This window comes from Chiloscyllium plagiosum, unplaced genomic scaffold, assembly GCF_037043375.1.
Source record: "Chiloscyllium plagiosum isolate Xiang-an unplaced genomic scaffold, Cpla_swu_hap1 HiC_scaffold_3, whole genome shotgun sequence".
Classification (NCBI taxonomy): domain Eukaryota; kingdom Metazoa; phylum Chordata; class Chondrichthyes; order Orectolobiformes; family Hemiscylliidae; genus Chiloscyllium; species Chiloscyllium plagiosum.
The window spans coordinates 54,131,697-54,148,005 of record NW_028270141.1 but is presented as its reverse complement, the minus strand read 5'-3'; the positions used below and the strand labels follow the sequence as shown (position 1 = coordinate 54,148,005).

Genomic DNA, 16,309 nt, shown 5'->3' with positions numbered 1-16,309 from the left:
TTACAGTATAGGCATAGGACCTGAAATCCAGGACTGAGATCAGGTTGGATTCCAGATATTTCCAAATTCCAAGTCCTGTCGTTCAGATGGTAGCTAGGTTGGGTCAAGCTGGGTTGGGCATGATAAACTGTCACTTGGACCGTGGGGCAGAGCGACACATGAAACCACTAATGAGTCTGGTGACACATTCGCCCCAACATACTGTTTACTGAATTGTCCAGCTATGTTATTTTAAAAAATTGTTTTACAATTAAGCAGGACAACACCATTTGGACGCCAAAAGTTTTCAGTGAGCTGGATTTGAGGTGCTCCATCTGCCATCTACTTTATAACAGAGTTCTAGCACTTGAGTTTTGCTGAAGGAGAAAAAGCAATAAAACTTGCAAATGATCCATACTGGTCCAAGCAATCTTGTACACTTCAAAACAGAGTTCCAACACAACCAGTACATTCATTTCAAAGTATAACAGGTTTTTTAATCATTGCAGCTTTGTTGATAAAAATGAACACGAGAACAAGGATAAGTGCAAGAAGACCATGTTCCACACAATAACATTGCTTTGTGCATTGTCAGGCACACACTACCCACTCACTTTACCCTATCAATGCAAAGGCCAAGTAATCTCCTGGAGGATGAGAAGAAATAATGAAAAAAAAGGAAAAGATTTGGCCAACTTAACCCACCTCCCCGCCCCCCGCCCCCCCCCCCCCCCATACACACACACACACACACACTCTGACAACTATTCAAAAAGAATTTCAGGAGATCATTGCTGCCATAAGTAATGAAGAATTAACAATAGGGTCAGGACTTACGTTTTGCTGAAATCCCAGAGAGCACAGTAAGGATTTTCAGTACCCTGGACAAAATAAAAACACTTGTCAGTAAATGCTCTTCTTTTTTGTTGTTGATCAGCTCTTGCATGAGAAAGGATCTGTTTGGGATCCATTGCCTGGAAATAGGGTGGAGACAGGTTCAATTGAATCATTCAAGAGGATATTGGATGATGATTTCAATAGAAATATTAGGCAAGGATATGGCAAAAAAAGCAGGAGACTGACAAGGTCATGAAACTCATTTGAGTAGTGGTGCAGGCATGATGAGCCTAATAATCTCCTTCTGCACCACAACAATTCTGGAATTTTGTTTCACCAGCAAATTCCCTGCTGGGGGAAAATAAGCTAACAATCCTTCCCTATAATCTTCTAAAACTGTTGTGAAGTCACGTCAATACTACCAACAAAGATTCCTTCTCTCTTATTTTAATTGTTTGGTATAAAATATGGACAACACGGATGTTGACAAGGCTGCAAGAGGTGCAGTGAGAAGACGGTTTTGGTCCTGCTTGCTTCAAATGAATGGGCGGAAAATAGCAGTTGGCGTATTAGCCATCAATGATGTGACCACATTCTCTATGGTTATGCTTTGGCCATAACTTGTATAAATTGTGTAATTGCAGTATAACCTCTTGTGATCATTTGAAATTTGGCATTATTGAATTTGTTCAGATGGAAATCTTGGGCAATATGTCCTTCTTGTCAGTACTATTCATTTTATTGTAGGTAAGGGGACTGAGTATGGTGTGGAACCGATAACAGAAGCCCACTTTGGAGCATGAACCAAGGCAGATTTTAACCCCATTACTTTTATAACCATGCAAGTCCATCTAGAAAATGCTGAAGAAAAACTTGGGTATACAATTTAGAATGTTGTTCAGTTGCAGCCACAATCCTTATCTGGAATGGAATATAACCAGTTTATCTGCCATTGATTGAACAGATGTTAGTTCTGGGAGAGCTTCTCCTTAAATAGGACAAAAGAACAAAGAACAATACAGCATGGGAATAGGGTCTTTGGCCCTCCACGCTTGCACTTACATAGCTTGTCCTTCCATAATAAAATTGTCCTCACTTACAGGATCCATATCCCTCCATTCCCCTCCCATTTATGTATTGGTCCAGGAGATTCTTAAAGCTGCTATTGTGTCTGCTTCCAGGACTTCCTCTGGCACTGCATTTCAGACACTCACTATTCTTTGTGTGAAAAAAATTGCCTCTCACATGCCCCTCTTTCAAACATGCCCCATCATACCTTGAACTTGCATCCCCTCGTAATTGACCCAATCACCCTGGGAAAAAAGCCTCATACTTTACACTCTTTCCATGCCATTCACAATTTTATGAACCTCTAGGTCACCCCTCAACCTCCTGTGTTCCAGTAAAAACAAAGCTAGTCTATCCAACCTTCCTTCATAGCTAAAATCCCCCATATCAAGCATCATCCTGGTAAATCTTTTCTGTACTATCTCTAAATCATCCACATCCTTCTGGTAGCGTGGTGACCAGAACTGTACACAATATTCCAAGTATGGCCTAACTAACATTCTACAAAGCTGTAGCATAATTTGCCTATCCTTATATTCAATGTCCCTTCCAATGAGGGCAAGCATGCTGTAGGCCTTTTACTATCTTATCTACCTGCATTGCCAACTTCAGTGACCTGTGGACCTTCATATCCAGATCCCCCTGCATATCAACAGTCCTAATGGTTCTGCCATCACTGCATAATTTCTACCTGTACTTGAAATGTAAACCCATATTGTGTGGGGTGTAATTAAGTGCAAGTTTCATCAGTAGGGATAGTAGTTAACCTTCTCTGAAGGCTGTTAGTGATCCAGATGGATTTTAAGAGCAATTTCTTTTTCTCATCAAAAAGAATCAAAGTTGCAATCAAATAGCAAGATTCTTCTGAAATATTGTTTCACTATAAAGTGCAGTGAGCTATGGCATGTTATGTCATTAAAAGTGAAAGTAAAAGAGAACAACAGATGTCAATTTGCATGCCCAGTTCTTAAATGATGAATTAACTCTTTGAGAGCCTAGCAGCGTTCTTAGACATTCAAATCATCAGCCCTTTGTTATTGAAATAACTGAACTGAGTTCTTGTAATTTTCTTGTGATTAATCTTACAACCCGTAATTAGCCAACAGCACCAAGTGAAAGAACATCTCATAATTCAAACATCTTTCCAGATTATAATAACATTTTATTTTTGTTCCTGACATGCAACAATTTTCTTCGTTTATAGAGCACCCATCATAAAGCATACTAATCCCTACAAGGTTGCTTTGCAAGAGCAACTGTGGCAACTATGTAACAGCAGGACAGAGGTTTGGACAACCGGCTAAAGGGAAAGTTGAAGGGGCAAATTCTGAGGCAGCTGTTTTATGAGATAGAGAGCAATTTGGGACAGAGTTTCCTGGGAGAGGAAGGGGGATGAGTGGCTGGAGACCATTTGATCAGTGGCAGATGAGATGGAAGCAGACTGGTCAGAACAAGAACATGTTGATGCCAGGTACGTAGAAGAGTGTGGTCAGTGAATGTGAATGAGGATATGGAATGTTTGCCACAAGGTCAAAACAGGCTGTGCAGTATGAACTTTGAGATCATTCTCGACTTTGCTTCAGATGGAGTTGGCGAGATTGGAGCAGAAAGTGTGGGAGAAAGTGTACTTTCTTGGAACAATGGTGAGGGGAGTTTGAGGTGAGGGAGGTGGATAGGTAAGCAACATTTTTGAGCTAGAATTAGCCTGATGACTGGATTCACAGTGAGGAAGGTACAGTGGTTAAGAAACATCATCAAGTTCAATCAGGTGAAGATGCCTGGTGCCTAGGATATTAGGAGCAACATTCTGGCATTATTCGTGCAATGCTTATTCAAAGAAAACTCTGAGACATCTGTGATTTGGTGTGAAAATGGATTTTGAACCGAATTACAACCACCATTGGAAAGGATGTGATGGGAGAGGAAGTTGATACTCATCAAAACATCAATAGAAGCTCATCCCATGTTTGCAAAATGAGGGTAGGTGACAAAGAAGGAACCTTAGAACATGTTTGAGATGACATAGCCATGATGGATAGAGATGAGTCCTGAGGGTACAATGTTCACAAACCCTGAAGGGAGTGTTTTGACTGCATGTGGAGAGGAAGCTAGATCCAGGAAATGACACACAATGATGCTAGGTTTGAACAGGGAGGAGGGGTAGAGGAATGACTACATCCAATCAAATCACACATTTTTAAAAGGATATCTGCTTTCCATATGTAAGGGCAGAAATGGGTCATAGTAAAATAAAACATTTTTGAAAATTAATTATTATTGTTACAGTATGTAAGCTGCCCTTATTGCCTGAGGGAGCTTGTTATCTTAACAGCACTTTGTTTAACATGACAATGGATGAGCAGAAATGATATTAGCAATGGTTTTGCAGGATGGATAGCCTGCCACAGGGAAAATTGAATTCATGATCAAGAAGTACTCTCTATTGCACTCAATCCTCCACTTAATACTCTCCTGTATGAGACTCTGTTTCTTGAGTGGAAATCACAGGTTGGCCCTGAGCTCTGAGGACAATCAGTTAATTCAAGGTTAATATCCCTGGAATAGTCTGCAGCAAGGAAAGAAGTACTTACATTTACCAAGTGAGCAAGTTCAATTTCCAGTACAGATTCTGCAATTTTCGGTTTTGGTCTCACTGTCACGGCTATGACTTTTGAATTCACAATGGTGTAATTTCTGTGGGTGTATTTAAAAACAAGAGAAAATACAATTGAAGAGTCAAGAATAATTCTTTGAAAGGAGTACAGACATGATAAAAACAATAGGATTAAAAAGCATCAATCAGAAATGAATAATGTTGCATATAATTTAAGGCATCATCCTGGTTTTCGAATCATTTTTCGATCTCAGTTGCTTCATTTCTGCAATCTCCTCCAATTCTGTGACCTCCATGTTATTTTCAGTCTTCACTCCTGCCTCAGCTCAGCTGCTTCTGAAGCCCTCATTATGCTTTCATTATTTCCAGACTTGATGATCTTAACTCTCTCATGTCTAGCCTCCCAACTTGCACTCTCTTGCACTGCTCAGAAATACTGCTGCCTGGACTTCAGTTTGCAGTAAGTTCTGTTCACCCATCATCCACCTACTTACTGACCTATCATAGCTTCCATACATCTTGATTTCAATGTGCACTCCTGTTTTCAAATCCTTCATGGCCTTCCACCCTCAATTATAGCATCCCCAGTTTTTGCACTGTACCATGAGGAATCTTGCTTCATAAATGTTACGAACATACAAGTTAAGAGCAGAAGTAGCCTGTTGGCCTCTTGACTAGGTGGAGGTGGGTATTGCAGATGCTGGAGATTAGAGTCAAGTTTAGAGTGGTTGTGGAAAAGCACAGCAGGTCAGGCAGCATCTGAGGAGCAGGAAAATTGACGTTTCTTGGCCTCTTGAGCCTGCTCTGCCATTCAATAACAACTTCTATTTCTCTCAGTCTGGAAAAGGTAACCCCTAATTTTAACAATGGCCTCTTGTCCAGATCTCACCTACAAGAGGAAATATCCTTGTCCTGTATACCTTATGAAGACCATTCAGAATCTTGAACACTTCAATAAAGTCATGACATACTTTTCTGAATGTCAATGAAACATGGTCAGCATGTCCAACCTATTCTCATAAGTCAACCTGTGTATTCCAGGAATCAATCTTATCTTTCTAGATGATAGTGGTAGTGGATTTGGAGGGTGGGTTATCCAAGGGTCTTTGGCAAATTTCTGCAATGTACTTTGTAGACAGTACACACTGTTGCTAATGAGCATTGATAGGGAGATAATGTTTATGGATGTGATAGGATCAAATTACTGTAGATGCTGGAATCTGTACTGAAGACAACAAATGCTGGAGATCACAACGAGTCAGACAGCACCTGTGGAGAAACAGCACGCTAATGTCTAGATGAGTCAAGTCTACTTCAGCTCTGGTGAAGAGTAATTTAAAGTGTGGGAGGGACAGCATTTATGGGATAGTTTTCTGATGGGGGCCATGGGTGAAGGGATGGGGGATGGTAGCTGCTGGAGTTGTTGGGTCTAGGGTGCCAGTGAAGAAAAAATGTTCATAGTTCAGTTTAAGGGATCAGAGCGTGAGAATGACAGAACAATGGTGTGTCGCCTACCAGACTTGAAAGGACAGTAAGTGGGACCGGGAGGAAGGGGAGGACATGATAGCAAGCTAAAAGAAAGGGAAGAAATATTCACAATTTAAAGACGTTGAACTTAATATGAAGACAAAAGGGCTATAAAGTGCCTAGTCTGAAGATGAGGTGTTGTTCCTCTGGTTTACAGTGTAATTCACTGGACCACTGTAGCATGCCGAGGACAGACATGCGGGCATGTGAGCAGAACACTGTGTTAAAATAACGGCTACGGGAAGGTCAAGGTCCTTCTTGCACACATACTGGAGGTGTTCTGGAAAGCAGTCACCCAGTCTGTGTTTGGTTTCTCCAATGTAGAGTTGACCACAGTCAGCACAGCAAATACAATACACAAAATGGAAGGAGGTACAGGTGAAACACTGCTTCACCTGGAAAGACTGTTTAGGACCTTGGATGGTGAGCAGTGAGGTGGTGAAGGGGCAGGTGTTGCACCTTCTGCATTTACATGGGAAGGTGCCATGGAGAGAGGGTTGGTCTTGGTAGTTGTGGGATGGACGAGAGTGTCCCAGAGGGAACACTACCTACAAAATGCCGACAAGGAATTGAGGGGAAGGTATGTTTGTTGGTGGCGCTCTGCTGAAGTTGTCTGAAATGATGGTGAATGATCTTTGAACGCTGAGGCTGGTTGGATGAAAAGTGAGGACAAGGGGGACATGATCACTCTGTTGTGAGTGATGGAGGGGGCAAGGGCAGAAACACAGTTGATAGGTTGGCCCACACAGGACTGCAAAAACTTCATACATTTTGCCTCCAACTGCTACCCCTCTATAACTTTCACTTCATCCATTTCTGACATTTCCCTTCCTTTCCTTGATCTCTGATCAACTTCAGGGAATAAACTGTCCACAGCCATCCACTACAATGCCACTGACTCACATAGTTACATTCAGTAGAGTTGGTCCACCCCACGCCTGCATTCTCCCAGCTCCTTTGTCTATGTCATATCTGTTTGGATAATGTCACTTTCCAAAACAGCGCTGCCAACAAGGCTTGCTTCTTCCATGACACTGGTTTCCCTCCCATTGTGGTTGACCCGGCCCTCAACAACATCTGACCTATCACCCATACTTCCACCCTTGCCCCTTCCCATTACTTAGAACAGTGTGAGCAGGTTCCCCTTGTCCTCACTTTTCAGCCCACCAGCCTCTGCATTCAAAGGATCGTTCTCCACTGTTTCAGACAACTCTAGCAGAACTCCAATCTGTGCACAAGCAGAACCCTGACCTTCCTCTAGCTGGTCACATTAACACAGTGTCCTGCTCGCAAGCCTGCATGTCTGCTCTTGGCATACTGCAGTGTCCCAGTGAATCACATCTCACCTTCAGACGAGGAACTTTACAGCCTTCTGGACTTAATATTGAGCTCAACACCTTTAAATTGTTAACATTTCTTTTGTTTCTGTTAAGCTGGCAGGAGGCACAGCATTGTTCTGCCATTCTCACATTCCGATCACTTAAGCTGAACTATCAACTTTTCTTCACCGGCACCTTATACCCACTCCACCCCTGCCGCTGCAAAACTATAACATAAATGCTGTCCCCTCCATACTTTATCTCGGCTCTGATGGAGAATCGTCTCAACTCGAAATGTTAGCTTGCTCTCTCTCCATGGATGCTGTCTGACCTGCTGTGATCTGTAGCATTTGTTGCCTTGTGGATGTGATGTCAGTCTAGCAGACTGCTTTGTCCTGGATAATATGAATCTCTTTAAGTGTTGTTGGAGCTGCCTTTATCCAAGCAAGTCTTCCAACATATGCCTGATTTGTGCCTTGTTGGTAGTAGTCAGGCTTTGGGGAGTCAGGAGGGAGTTAATTGTTGCAGGATTCTTAGCCTCTGACCTGCTCTTGCAGGCACAATATTTATGTTACTAGTCCTCCCAGTTCAGTTTCTGGTCAATGGTAAGCCCCAGTATGTTGACAGTAGGGGATTTTACGATTGATTGTCAAGGTACAATGATGAGTCATACAGTCATACAGATGGACAGCATGAAAACAGACCCTTCAGTCCAACTCACCCATGCCGACCAGATATCCTAAACTAATCTAGTCCCATTTGCCAGCATTTTGCCCATATCCCTCTAACCCCTTCTTATTCATATACCCATCCGGATGCCTTTTAAAAGTTGTAATTGTATTAGCCTCTATCACTCTCTCTGGCAGCTCATTTCATATATGCATCACAGTCTGCGTGAAAACGTTACCCCTTAAAACACTTCTAAATCTTTCCCCTCTCATGTTAAACCTATGAACTCTAGTTTTAGATTCCCTCACCTCAGGGAAAAGGCCTTGTCTATTTACTCTGTCCATACCCCTATGATTTTATAAACCTCTATAAGGTCACCCCTCAGCTTTTGATGCTCAGGGAAAATTGCTCCTGCCTATTCAAACTCTTCCTATAGCTCAAACCCTCCAACCCTGCCAACATCCTTATAAATCTTTTCTGAACTCTTTCAAGTTTCACAACATCCTTCCAATAGCAGGGAGACCATAAATATATACAATATTCCAAAAGTGGGTTAATCAATGTCCTGATTAGAATGGTGCTGGAAAAGCACAGCAGGTCAGGCAGCATCCGAGGAGCAGAAAAATTGACATTTCGGGCAAAAGCCCTTCATCAGGAATAGAAGCAGGGTGCCTGCAGAGTGGAGAGATAAATGAGAGGTGTGTGGGGTGGGGAGTCTTTATGCTACTTTCTCCCCACCCCCACCCCCCTCTCATTTATCTCTCCACTCTTCAGGCACCCTGCCTCTATTCCTGATAAAGGGTATTTGCCTGAAACGTCGATTTTCCTGCTCCTCGGATGCTGCCTGACTTGCTGTGCTTTTTCAGCACCACTCTAATCTAGACTCTGGTTTCCAGTATCTGCAGTCTTTGCTTTTACCTGGTTGATTTTTAACCCTACTGCGAATCTTGCAAGGATGCCTGCCTTGAAGAAGTTTTCCTCCTCTCTCTACAAGAATCTCAGTGAGTCTCTATGCTACGTTCTCCCCACCCCCACCCCCCTCTCATTTATCTCTCCACTCTGGAGGCACCCTGTGTCTATTCCTGATGAAGGGCTTTTGCCCGAAACGTCGATTTTTCCTGCTCCTCGGATGCTGCCTGACCTGCTGTGCTTTTCCACAGCACCACTCTAATCTAGACTCTGGTTTCCAGCATCTGTAGTCCTTGTTTTTACCTAATCAATGTCCTGAACAGCTACAACATAACCTCTGAACATACCAAATGCCTTGTTTGCTGTCTTGACTACAGGGGGACTTCACTTGCAAGGAATTATGAACCTGCGCTCCAAGGTTTCTTTGTTCAGCAACACTCTCCAGGACCTTACCATTTACTGTAAAAGTCCTGTCCTGATTTGCCATTCCAAAATGCAGCAGCTCACATTTATCTAAATGTCAGCTTCTATTTTGTTAAATGAATAGAATAGATTGCATTGAAAGAGTCCCAAATTCATCCCAGCTTTGAGATGGCTGGGTGTTTCACTTTGAAACTGTGAGTTCAGCCTTTAATTTCACTGTGAATATCATGAAAGATTAAAACTGGAAAAAATCCAAAAACACAGAACTGAATCATAGAATCCCCACAGTGCGGGCTACATTTGGCCCATTGAGTTGACATTGTCGATTCTCCTGCTCCTCGGATGCTGCCTGACCTGCTGTGCTTTTCCAGCACCACACTTGTGACTTGACATCCAAAGCTCATCCCACCCAACCCACCCTGCATTTCCCATGGCTAATCCACCCAACGTACACACCCCTGGATATTATGGGCTATTTTGCGTGGCCAATCCACCCAGCCTGCACCTTTCTGGACTGTGGAAGGAAAGCAGAGCACCAGGAGGAAACTCTTGCAGACATGGGGAGAATGTACAAACTCCACACAGACATCACCCTAGGCTGAAATTGGACCTGGGTCCCTGGTGCTGACCACTGAGCCATCATGCAGTTTCACGAGAGTTGACACATTATTCCCCACCTCCAATTATTGAAAAGCATTTTGTCATTGCAAATCAACACTATGTCTGTTAATATGCATATTCAGAAGACAAATCGAGATCTTCTTAAATTGAAAGAGCATTTATTTTAGTCAAAACATATTTTAAAATAATTATTACTGTTCATGTTTTTCTTTGAATATTTTAGCTGAATATTGCTGTAAAAATTAGAACAACCGGACTTCTACCAAATCTGGACATTTGCTGACTGGACAGCTTTAAAAATAGTTCTGAAAATACAGGTCTATCCATCTTTCCCTGACATACCATTGGTAAGTCGAGGGACCACAGATTCATTTTGCATTGTGACTAATCTTTCAAGTGTTCAGCATCAACCCACCCCAAAAATGTCATTGTGTAGAAGAGGGTAGGGTCTAACTACGCTAAAGCTTCAGGTGTTCCCAGCTTTGACAGCTGGTGCAGCAATTTCTGATCAGACCTACATACCAAATGATGTTTGAGGATCTGTTGTAGATCTAGGATCATGATCATGCCTTCGATCACCCACAAGAGGAGACATTTTCCCAAACAGGCACATTGACATCCTGTTCAGAAACATTATCTCTCAGTTTCTCTCCATGTTACACACTATCCTGACTTAGGACTTATGGATGGGATTGTGGAATTCTAAACACAAACAGGTCAGCAATGATCTTATTGAATGGAGGAGCAGGCTCAAGGAGCCAAATGATCTTTTTCTGCTCCTTTTGCATTGGTTCATATGAATTATATTGTCAATTCTTCACTGTTGCTGAGTTAAAACCCCGGAAGTCCCTTCCTTAAAGCCTATGGATGTGTCTCCTCCTAAAGAACTGTAGCAGTTCAAGAAGGCAGCTCACTATCACCTTCTCCAGGGCCATAAGCATGGTCAAACTTACTGGTGAAATCTATAACTCACGAATGAAATACAAAATAAATATTAAATAAAGCTCAAGGAACTCATCTTTTGATTGCAGCCTTACTGACTTAATACTGTACTGAGTTCCAAAATTTCAGATCATAACCACTGCCCCCATTAGTTTATTTTCAAGAGACAGTTGTCGATGGTGTATCTGCTTTTCTCAGTTCTATCTTCTCCAAACACACTGCTTGTTTCTGTTCCTAGATTAGATTAGATTAGATTAGATTAGATTTTTAGATAGATTAGATTAGATTAGATTAGATTAGATTAGATTACTTTACAGTGTGGAAACAGGCCCTTCGGCCCAACAAGTCCACACCGACCCGCCGAAGCGTAACCCACCCATACCCCTACATTTACCCCTTACCTAACACTACGGGCAATTTAGCATGGCCAATTCACCTGACCTGCACATCTTTGGACTGTGGGAGGAAACCGGAGCACCCGGAGGAAACCCACGCAGACACGGGGAGAACGTGCAAACTCCACACAGTCAGTCGCCTGAGGCGGGAATTGAACCCGGGTCTCTGGCGCTGCGAGGCAGCAGTGCTAACCACTGTGCCACCGTGCCGCCCACACTACTCTCACACTACTCCTCCAATTCCCATCTCAACAATTGTTTGAAACCTGCAGTAGCTCTTACGTTTTGAGACAAGGACCTGGGTTCAATTCCAGTCTTGGGTGACTGCCTGTGATGAGATTGCACATTCTGACACAGTCCAAAGATGTGCAGGTTAGGTAAATTGGTCATGCTAAACTGCCTCATAATATTCAGAGATGTGTAGGTTAGGTGGGTTACCCATGATAAATAGCGTGGATACTGAATCTGGGTGGGATGGTCTTTGGAGGATCAATGCAGACTTGATGGATCAAATGATCTCTTACTGCATTATATGGATTCTATGATCTTCAATTCTGATTAAAGGGCATTGTTCTGAAAAGTGATTTAATTTAGCTAGCCCAGGATACCAAGCATTTCCAGTATTTTCTGTTTATATTTTCTTTCAAAAATTTAGTTCGGCAAACATAAGAAAATACTGGAAATGCTCGGCAAGACATGAAGCATCCTGGGATAGCTAAATTAAGTCATGTTTCAGAACAATGACCTTTCATCAAAACTTTCACAAATTTAGCTTGGCAAATTATTCTTCTCGGAGCTGAAATTATTCTTCTCCTCCTCCTTGATATTCAAAAAGGTAATGGACGATTACTTAAATAGAAATAAAGTGCAAGCTGATGGGAAAAAGGCAACAGTTGAGCACCAAGTCAATACACTCAAAGAGCTAGTGTAAATATGATGGGTTGAATGGTCTTTTTCTGCACTACAATAGCACTGTAATTCTGAAAAATCATCCATGATTATTCAAGCAATGCCGAACCGCAGCTGAAACAGTGGGTTTACTATGGGACAGGGGCAGGAGGTAGGTAGCTCAGTGATTAGCACTGCTGACTCCCAGCACAGGGGACCTGAATTTGATTTCAGCCTCGGGTGACTGTCTGTGTGGTGTTTACACGTTCTCCTTGTGTCTGCGTGGGCTTTTTCCAGGTGCTCCGGTTTCCTCATACAATTCAACGATAGGTAGGCTAGATGGATTAGCTATGCTAAGTTCTCCCATCATGTGCAGGCTAAGTGGGTTAGCTGTAGTAAATGCAGGGTTACAGGGATAGTGTATGGGATTGGATCTAGGTAGGATGCTCTACAGAGGATTGGTGCAGATTTGATGGGCTGAATGGCCTCTTCCAGTACTGAAGGATTCTATGTTTCAAGTTTACATCATCTTGAAAGGGATTGAGCAACACACTGGTGATATTACTATTAATGACAAATCAGCCTTTGTGCCAATTGAACTAACTGGTCTCCCTCTCACCCATTCCCTATCCTGCCACAATTCTTTCACTTCCTTTAATAAGTTATACTGCAAATATTGTATTTTGGTAATTGAGAAAATAATTTGACTACCTGAATTACCAACATCAATTTTCTTTGTATTGTCGGGACCACAAAATCAAAGGTATTCTTTCTAAGTTTCAGTTAAGGAGAATTTGGGTGGTTTGCAAAGCTGTATGTGGCCTCTCCGATTCTTCCAGGTGAAATGGACTCGAAGTTCCTGATTTCCTCTGCAGCATTCTTTGTGAATATCCAGCTTATCAGGAATCCCCATCATGCATTTAGCTCCTGGATATCTTCACATTCAACCTCCAATTTATAAAGCTTTGGAATTAGAGAATGAGGTAGCACTGATATATGTCAATCCGTCCATCTTGCCAGAGCCAGTTACTTGATGCTCATATTACTCCCAACTACTTGCACCATCAATCAATAATTATATTTTTTCCCTTTTGACAAGTTACAAGTTAATCTGCTCTCCACTATCCTTTCAGATGACAGCAACTTTAAGAGTCAAATAAATAAATACTTCATCTATTATTCTCTTGCTAATCAGCCAAAATTGGTATCATCTGGTTATTGAACCTTCTGCTATCAGAAACAGTTTTATCTTATTTATTTTATCAAAGGCCTCTCTGATTTTGAACCCTTCTGTCAAATCTACTGTCTCATTGCTGATTTTGTTATTGAGTTTTTTTTAAGATACTTACTTAACAGTGTGGAAACAGGCCTTTCGGCCCAACAAGTCCACACCGACCCTCCGAAGAGCAACTCACCCAGACCCTTTCCCCTACATTTACCCCTTTTACCTAACACTACGGGCAATTTCGCAAGGCCAATTCACTAACCTGCACATTTTTTTTTGGACTGTGGGAGGAAACCGGAGCACCCGGAGGAAACCCACGCAGACATGGGGAGAATGTGCAAACTCCACGCAGACAGTTGCCTGAGGTGGGAATTGAACCCAGGTCTCTGGCGCTGTGAGGCAGCAGTGCTAACCACTGTGCCACCATGCCTCCCCGAGTTGGTGCCTTTTGCTTTACACACATTTGATTCTCAGTTGACATTCTTTGTTGAAACAGGGAGGATATCTAGATGTGTGAGTTCACAGACGTGACACTTAATGAAGAAAGCTTTCTGAATTTCAAAAGTGTATTGCTGGGCAGAGGCCATAGGCAGTGTCTTGTGCTGTCACTGATGCCAAGCTTGAGACTGGGAAGGGCACTTTTTTAAACAGGTTGGTGCTGTATCTGAACACTCACCACCATCCTACCTCCAAAAGATTGGTAATTCTGGTTAGATGGGACTATCTTGGGAGTCTTGATACCCTAGTTAGGTTGCTGGGGTCCTGGCCACTGAGTGATTGGATTGTGGTTTGATGGGTCTTTCACCAACGTTATAGCAAACCAATGAGCCCCCTGGTACTTCAGCAAGATTGTACCCTTGGCTTTTCTGTGAAGAGCTTATAAAGTAGCTTTTTCCCTTCAGCTCGTGTTGTTAAGCATGTTATTCCCTTAGCAACAACTGTGGATAAGCAAGTATTTATAACAATCCGACACATGTTGCTCTGTCATTTTCTGTTCAATTAGCCCTAGTATTCATGTTGCTGGAAATCATTATGTGGTCCAGAGGAAACAGTTGCTTGTGGATTGGCAGCTAGCACAATGCAAGTCAATCTGGTCGGAAATAAATTATTAGTTGTCAGAGAGGGTGTGAAAGTTTTAATGAGCCAGACATCAAATTAAATCATCTAGATTTTCACTTCAGTGAGTTTATTTATGGAGATGGGCAGGGCTTTCAATAAATGAATCTGTGCAACACAGTGAGAATTGCTGATCTTTCAATGAAGTCTTGGCAGTTGTAGTGATGGCAAAGAGGGGACAATTTAACTCTTGCCATGATATTTGTATTGTTTGCTTGTGGCAGTGGGTCTGGCTCTTGTTCTTTAAGCACAGGAGCTGCATTTTTGGAGCAAACCCATTGTGCGCAATAAATGGCAGGGTCTGGGCAGTGCACTGGCTCCTTGATGCAGCATTCACTGGGAACAAGAGCCTTGCACCTCAAAGGCCAACCTCACATCTATGATCTGAACTTATAAACATTCAACTTGTTTTTTAAAATCTCAACCCTACAAGCTGCAATTATGTTTCTAAAAGGGAGATTTGAGATTTTAACTTTTCATGTTCCAGAGATATTCTAAAGGTCTTTGCCATCAATTTGAATAAAATGACTGTAAATCTCAAGAACCTGTTGGCAAAGCTGTTTTGGCTGGCAAAGAAATGCCACACAGAATACATGCTGGACACACTGCTCTTCCTAAGCAGTTTGTCCAACTGTTAACATCCACCTGGAGTGATCAGACAAAGCTTGAATGTGTTGGTGACATTTGTGTTGAAGTGTTCCTTCGACATCCCATGTGCAATGGAATTTTAACTCTCAATCTACGAAGACTAACTAAGTAAAGATGACAGTTAAAATACACATAGATACATTTTCCTGTCCTTGAGTCCAGAATTCAGTATTTTATCAAAGTCTCCTTACGTGAGCCAGGACAATAAGTGTCAGCTGGTGGCATCGCAGACGAGACAACCACTGATTTTATTGATCAGATTAGGGTGTACTATCAAATAAAAGACCACAAATGTCTTGTGTCCATGGGGTGACAGTCCTCATGTGGTATTCCCAGTACCTTCTTAAATTTATTGCATATTAAAAAAAAACAAACATTATATCTGTGCACTCACATTCATCTCCCTTAATTCCTCCCTCTCTCTCATTCCAGGAGGAACATAACACATATTAGGGCAGGAAATGTCAAAACAGTGGCTGCCCAATATTTGGCTCCTCATCCATTATGATGAAAGGATCCTGACTCTGAATGTCCCAAGAGGCTAACTGATGTATCCAAGCTCTGGACTACCCTTGACTCACTGTGTCAGGATCCCCTGAGCAAAGGATATATTCCTCATCTTGACTAAAACCTGCTGACAACCAATGCAAGCTTCCTAGGCCTGTCTCCATGCTAAATGACACGGCAAGACAGCTGTGCTGTTGACCTGAAATCTCTCACTGAGAGGAAAAAGTGCAAAATGCCAGGCAAGGCAGAGATGCTGTTAGCATCTAGGCAGGCTCAGAGTGAGCGAGATTTATGACAGTGAGTGAGTATCTTAGGAATTCAGCCTAGTCCAGTCCATGAGTTCTATGTGTGTCCCTGAATACAGTGTCCTTGCTGCAGCATTATAATGATAGCTGTTGGTGCAGGTCAAAGTGCAGCAGTGAAATGCATGAGTTCTGTAAGTGGAGTGGAGATATGTCATGAGGGTTCAGATGCCAATGTCTGTGGACATAGAGTACATGTGGTCAGTGCCCATGCAGTGTACCCTAAATAGTCAGTGCCTGGTGTCTAATGCAGAGGCTCTTTGCTTCCAGTAATGAGCTGAAGTCATCAGGTGCCTGGTCTGGTTTCCATGTCAGGAATT

At 42.4% G+C, this 16,309-nt stretch overlaps 1 protein-coding gene across 15 annotated transcripts in view; it reads right to left on the bottom strand.

The window, feature by feature from the left end:
• The window catches only part of adgrb3 (adhesion G protein-coupled receptor B3), an 858,467-nt gene that overhangs the window by 316,461 nt on the left and 525,697 nt on the right, over positions 1-16,309 (bottom strand). For all 15 annotated transcript variants that reach the window (XM_087979341.1, XM_087979352.1, XM_087979359.1 and 12 more), the window contains 2 exons: positions 4,476-4,578; positions 817-860 (listed from right to left, as the gene is read on the bottom strand). In XM_087979341.1, coding sequence (XP_087835467.1) covers positions 817-860; positions 4,476-4,578 — 147 coding nt within the window. The remainder of the gene's footprint in view (positions 1-816; positions 861-4,475; positions 4,579-16,309) is intronic.